Here is a 6,000-nt window from a genome sequence, read left to right on the forward strand (position 1 = left end):
CAGTTTGTTTCTCTGCAGCCCCAGCTGCACTGCAGATGAATGAACAGGACACAGAGCTCTCCTGTTCAGTCATAAACTGAAGCATAGTAAACAGTTCAGTTATGAATGGATACAGTGATCAGTATTGATCACTTACTGTGTTCATTCACAAAGGGAAGGGCCTAGTAAATCACATTTACTGGCCCCTTTCCCCACTCTTCATCCTGAACATCCCCCCCCCCCCCCCCCATGTGCTCGCAACAGCCAGCAGGAGATGGAAGCCAGCAACGCTGCAGGGTTGGGCACACAGCAGGAGAAATCAAATGTGGGCAGGACGTAAACCTACTCCTACTCCTCCTCCTCCTCCTCCTCCTCCTCCTCTCTCCCTGTGGAAACAATTGGTTAACAACAGCCTGCCTCTTTACAAAGATTGTTATGCTAATAGGGGTTGCCCACAAAAATATGACAAGGTCTGGTCCAAATGGCTAGTGGACGCCTCCATAGCCTCTGATTCACACCCTACTTAACTCATTATCTTCTGCTAATGAATAGGAATCTGCAATTGTGCATGTAACATATATTTCTGAGATGCGCGTTTTAGCCCCACGCCGTCCTCCTACCCATGGAGTCAGCCTACTGAGACCACCGTGATGCCTTAAATTTTCTGCCGCGTTTCATGTAACTGGTTGCCTTATACCAGAATTCTGTAGGTGCCAAAATGATCACTTGTCATGACCAATGTATGTTGTTTTTCTGTTAAATTATTAAAACTCAATAAAAAGATTAAAAAAAAAAAAAAAAAAAAAAGCTGAAAGTCGGCAGGAGGGAGAGGTGGAGAAACTGGCTTTCAGTTGTTACAGGGAGACACAGGGCATTGCTCCTGTAAACTGCAAGTCTGCCACAACAATCATCCTCACCGTCCTGCCCAAATCCGATACCCCCTGCTGCCCAGGCCTTGAACAGGAGGACCAACAGTACCCCGGTATCGTTGGCCCTGAATAGGGTGAATGTTACAGTAAGCACCCTTTCCAATTGAAGTCTAAAGGTTGAAAAATATTAGGTTTTAGGCAATGTCATTTTAACCTGCTAAATTACAATAAGAGTGGGTTCACATCAGTGCATCTTGATCGGCTTTGCTGTGCCGCACCAATTTGAAAAAGTTGCTCTTGCACTACTTTTAGCGATTTCAGGTGGGACTTGCCTATGCAAGTTATCAGATGCCAGACATTCGATATTGTCTGACATGTGCGACTTCATACACTGATGCATGAAGTCGCACTGACATGCGGCTTTAGTATTGTGCAATTTCAAAGCCGCATTCACTGTGATTATTCTGTTTTATGAATAAAATGACAGCAAATGTAAAAAAAAAAAAAAAAAAAAAAAAAAAAAAAAAAAAAAAAAACCCACACACCTCTGTATTAAATAGGCTTCTCAAACCCCTTTTGAACTTGTTAACATAACTTACACATCACGCTACTACATCAAAACATTTGTTAAAGATTTCAACATTTCCAATATCACTACCCTAACTTGTTAAAGCTTGGAGTTAACTTGTAAGCAAAATTACACAGCCTACAAAAAAGGAGGGAGAAATCACAGCACAGCGCTTGTTTGCATTCCAGCAATTGTGTTACATGAGCAAAAATCCAGTGCAGTGTATTTTATAAGAAACCTCTCAGCTCTGGAAATCATGTGTGTGTTTTAACGAAAACAGAAGAGCTAGCACATCTGGCAGCATTTACCCTGCCCCAGGCATACACATTTATATATATATATATATATATATATATACACACACACACACACACACACATACACACACACACGTCTTCACCTTTGAAAATGATACGATAATGTCCTGGAAGTCCACTAATCCTGTGTATTAAATAGTCCACACCCTATATGACATAACATCATACTACAAAAATGAAAAGCACGCACGTTTACGCAGAAAATTCCAACAACAAGCACTGCTAAAACATCTGGTCGAAAACAGTTTTTTAGAGCTATCGTACCTTTGTCTTTAGAGATGTAAAGGGAATTTGTTGGCATTATGAGAATAAAGCAAAAGACAATGCAAGTAATCCCAATGACAGGCTCCATTGCCGTTCAAATGCAGCTTCGCTGGCTGAGCACAGGAATCCAGCGTTGCTAGCCAGCGAGTTCCAGGCTACAGCCGTGTCACCCACAGGAAAGAAGCACGAATGTTTCTAACTGAATAACTCCAGCTGTACACCACCAGTTCATCTGAAGTTGAGATGTAATCTAACATGTGATTGGTTTGCATGCAAAGTGCTTGATTGGTCATTATAAAACATCTCTGGATAGGCGTTTGCAATTTCCTTTCCGAGTGTATGTGGCAGTCTATTATTTTCATCATCTTGCGCAGCACTGAAGTTATCAATGCCAGACTTTCGAAAGCACACTTTATTTGACTTTTCTAGCAATTTTTTTTAGAGCAGAGATTGCTTGTCAATAGTTGCCAGCGTTTTAAAATATTTGTTTTCTAAGGCTGAAATACCTTGTCTGTTTAAATGAAGCAATCGTGTACTGCAGATAGATAAAAGAAAAATAATGTTTTTGTCAGCTATATTCATACCAAAAGTCTTGTACTTGGGTAGCCAAGTATGGAATATACAGTAGTACTGTAATCATATTTTGCAAAGTTGCTCTTAACTATATTTTAGCATTATTGTACTTACTATATGAGACATAAGGAGATAAACTGAGAGAGGCATTTCTCTAATTACTTATATGTTCCCACTCAATTACTTGTGCATATTCCTGTAAAGGGTAATAGAAATGATGCTATGGTTGGATTCACACTATAGTGTTCTAAAACAGTTCAGGCTGATTTACTAAAAAAAAAGATAAATAATTAAATACAATCTTAAATAAATTCAAGAGCCTGATTGGATTGCGTGTCCACAAAAGTGATTGAACGTGAACTCACTGACATGCGCAAATGTGATCCAAGAGCCTATCTGCATAGATTTATACTAATATTCAATGCATAGGATGTTGTCTTGGTTTGCTGTGCATGTTGAACATCTAAATATTGTTGTTTTTTGGCTCTTGGTACACAAGGCAAAACTATTTTGAAAAGAAGCCTACCTTGACTTTAAATAGTTCACCATCCTGGAGGAGAATTTCCACTAAACACAGAGCCAATAGCACAAGAGGCACATATGATTGATGGTATACCATGTCCATTGTTCTGATTTTCTTTTTTTACAAAACAGAGGCTTGGAATAGGAACAATTTATTTTTATTTTTTGACTTGCTAGGTTGTTTTTCCTGATATCCTATGCAGATCGGAGGTCACCCTTGTGATATGATAGAGCCAACCTAATTGCAAGGTAAAATTTGTGTTTGTTCCTTTGGATAATTTAGCATAATCTGTTGTGATCAGCTCTTTAAAGCTGTGTACTAACAATCAGATTATCATACAATCACTTCGAAAGTGGTATTTTTAGTCCAGTTTTCTGAATGTGTATACTAAGCTTTAGCCTCCTTTCACTTGGGGCAGACTGCATGTAGGCAGGTTGGGCGGCGCCAAGTAATGGGTCACATGGAAGGCTTGGGTTCTTCTGGGTTATGTTAGGCACATTGTTTCAGGGTCACTTTACACACACTTGGGGTATCTTTGCTTTGTGTAGTTTTTCTTGTTACTTTGGGACAAAGCTGAGGTTGCTGTGGGGGAATACTGCTTAAGGTGGATCTCTACTCTTAGCCCCCGTACACACGGTCGGACATTTCGATCACCAAATCCGTCAGATAATTTCCAACTAATTTAGTCCGGAACTGGTGTTGCATACACACGGTCGGACAAAATTTTCGGAATTTCCGGTCGACAAGAATGCAGTGGCGTAAACCGCGTACAACGGGACTAGAAAAGGGAAGTTCAGCACCACGTGCGGCACCCTTTGGGCTCCTTCTTCTGATCTCGTGTTTATCACGTGTTAGTAGAAGTTTGATTAGAGACCATTTGCGCTTTTCAGATTTGTGCTTCAGATCATTACTGCTCTTCAGTTTGTGCTTGTGGGTGCGTATCTGCTTATCAGTGCGTGTAGTCAATTTGCATTTGTTGGTCAATGCAGACTATATCTTGGTTTAGTACACTTTGAACTTCAGTGCTTATTGTCCACTCGTTTCTGGTTTTCAGTTCTTTCTTTCAGGCCTTGCTGTTTATCAGTGCTTTCTGTTGTCCGTTCTGACCAGCCGACCGTTTTGAAGCCATGTTTCGTGTACTTACTCTTCGTAGAGTTCATGCTGTGCAGGGGCTTGGTGTTGGGCTTTTAGCTTTAACACAAGCCCAGTCCATGAACAGGACGAGGAGGAGTTCATGGAGCAAGAATTGGTTGCTCCAGCTTGACCAATTCTCGCACATGCCTTTGCTTTGTGAGATCCGGGAGAATAATCCTGATGATTTCTCCGAATGACGGACCTTGTTTTTCGCTGTCTGCTGGCTTTGCTGTCCCCTTATATCAGCAGGCAGGATACCTGCATGCGGCAAGCCATCACTCCGGAGCAGAGGTTAATTGCCACGTTGCGGTACTTGGTGACAGGGAGAAGCCTTCAGGACCTCAAGTTCTCGACAGGCATCTCCTCCCAGGCTCTGGAAATCATTATTCCAGAGACCTGTTCTGCCATCATACAGGTCCTGCACAAGGACTATATTAAGGTAAGTTTTCTCCTTTAACATAGCAGTCTATGTATTTAATGTTTGCTAATGTATTGTATTTCTTTCCTCATTCCCTAATTACCATGATTGCAATATGCTGTAATTGATATGTTGTGCCCCTTTGTCCTCATGCATGCTGGAAGCTTTTAAATTTAGTTTTTTGTCCTTCATGCATATTTGCCTTCACTAACCTCCCCAGCATGCTCTTCTGGGCCCATAAACCTATAGCCTAGTCACTTAGCAATGTATTTTGTCAGCTCCCTAGTAGTGCTTTCCCCTAAACACTCCCTAAAATGTGTACAAATGTTATGCGTGTACTTAAATTCATGCAGAGTGCCAGAGGTTTTTTTTGGTAGGCCAAGCTCATTAGGAATGCCCCTCCCCCCAACTGCTAGGTATGTTATTTCTTTTTTCTCCCATCTAAAGGGGAATTCTTGTTGTAGTAATTTCTCTTCCTTTATATCTATTCCTACGTTCAATATGACTGTTTTTATGGGGTTTATTTAAAAATTTGAGAGGGCTCTATATTCCTTCATTTCTTTAATCAGACAAGGTAATGATAATCGTGGCTTGGTCATGTATAAGAGTATAGAAAAGGTGACAATAGTGGTTTGATCAGCGTTGTAAGGTGATATCGGTGTTTATTTCAAGGGCTGTTAATATGCCATCCACCAGATTTGCACAGGTATTCACCATGTGTAGCACGTACCCCCCTAGGGGGTTAAACTCACCAGACAGAGCTAAAAAAAGGGCCTTTAAGGAGGTATTCCCTCTCTAGATTTACCACATTTCCATTGCCATCCACTAGGGTCCGACTGCCAAAAGTGCTCCAACCACATCATAGAATAAAGAAGAGTTTGCACATAGCGTAATTCTATTTTATTTTATCGTTAGTCACACAAGTAAAAAAGACCCCCTATAATAATCTGCGTACATTAATTCCAAGTAATACAGCATTTAAAAGATGTGTGTTCAATCACCGTATTGTCTAGACGCCGGGAACATCCACATGTGTTTCTTTGCTGACACTGCGTGTCACTTCCTGGGTCTGGTTAGCGGTGGAACACAATCCTCACTTCCGGGAACGTCGTGTAGGCCACGCCCTGATGCATTTCGTCAATTCCGACTTCAACAGAGGGCGTGGCCACACGACTAAGGAGGTGAGTTTATATCGCCACATCCACCGCCGTGAGGGCCAATAGAATGCCGCCCAGCCCACACAACGCTACCCATTGTCATGGGAACTGGACGCGGTCAGCTCCACACACAGCGGGGAACGAAGCAAACAAGTAAACATGATCAAGTGAGAAATGGATAACTTAATCCTCACTGCG

At 41.5% G+C, this 6,000-nt stretch overlaps 1 protein-coding gene across 4 annotated transcripts in view; it reads right to left on the reverse strand.

The window, feature by feature from the left end:
• LOC143964080 (A disintegrin and metalloproteinase with thrombospondin motifs 2-like) overlaps nucleotides 1-2,206 on the reverse strand; it is a 1,751,863-nt gene extending 1,749,657 nt beyond the window's left edge. For 2 of the 4 annotated variants that reach the window (XM_077473790.1, XM_077473789.1), the window contains exon 1: nucleotides 1,998-2,204. In XM_077473790.1, the coding sequence (XP_077329916.1) occupies nucleotides 1,998-2,085 (88 nt within the window). In that variant the 5' untranslated portion in view covers nucleotides 2,086-2,204. Of the gene's footprint in view, nucleotides 1-1,997 lie in introns of all 4 variants that reach the window. The other 2 variants (XM_077473787.1, XM_077473788.1) reach the window with 2 other exon arrangements.
• Nucleotides 2,207-6,000: the final 3,794 nt, after the last annotated feature.

This window comes from Lithobates pipiens, unplaced genomic scaffold (genome assembly GCF_037356315.1).
Source record: "Lithobates pipiens isolate NorthernLeopardFrog02 unplaced genomic scaffold, aLitPip1_a1.2 Scaffold_8, whole genome shotgun sequence".
In the NCBI taxonomy this organism is placed as follows: Eukaryota; Metazoa; Chordata; class Amphibia; order Anura; family Ranidae; genus Lithobates; species Lithobates pipiens.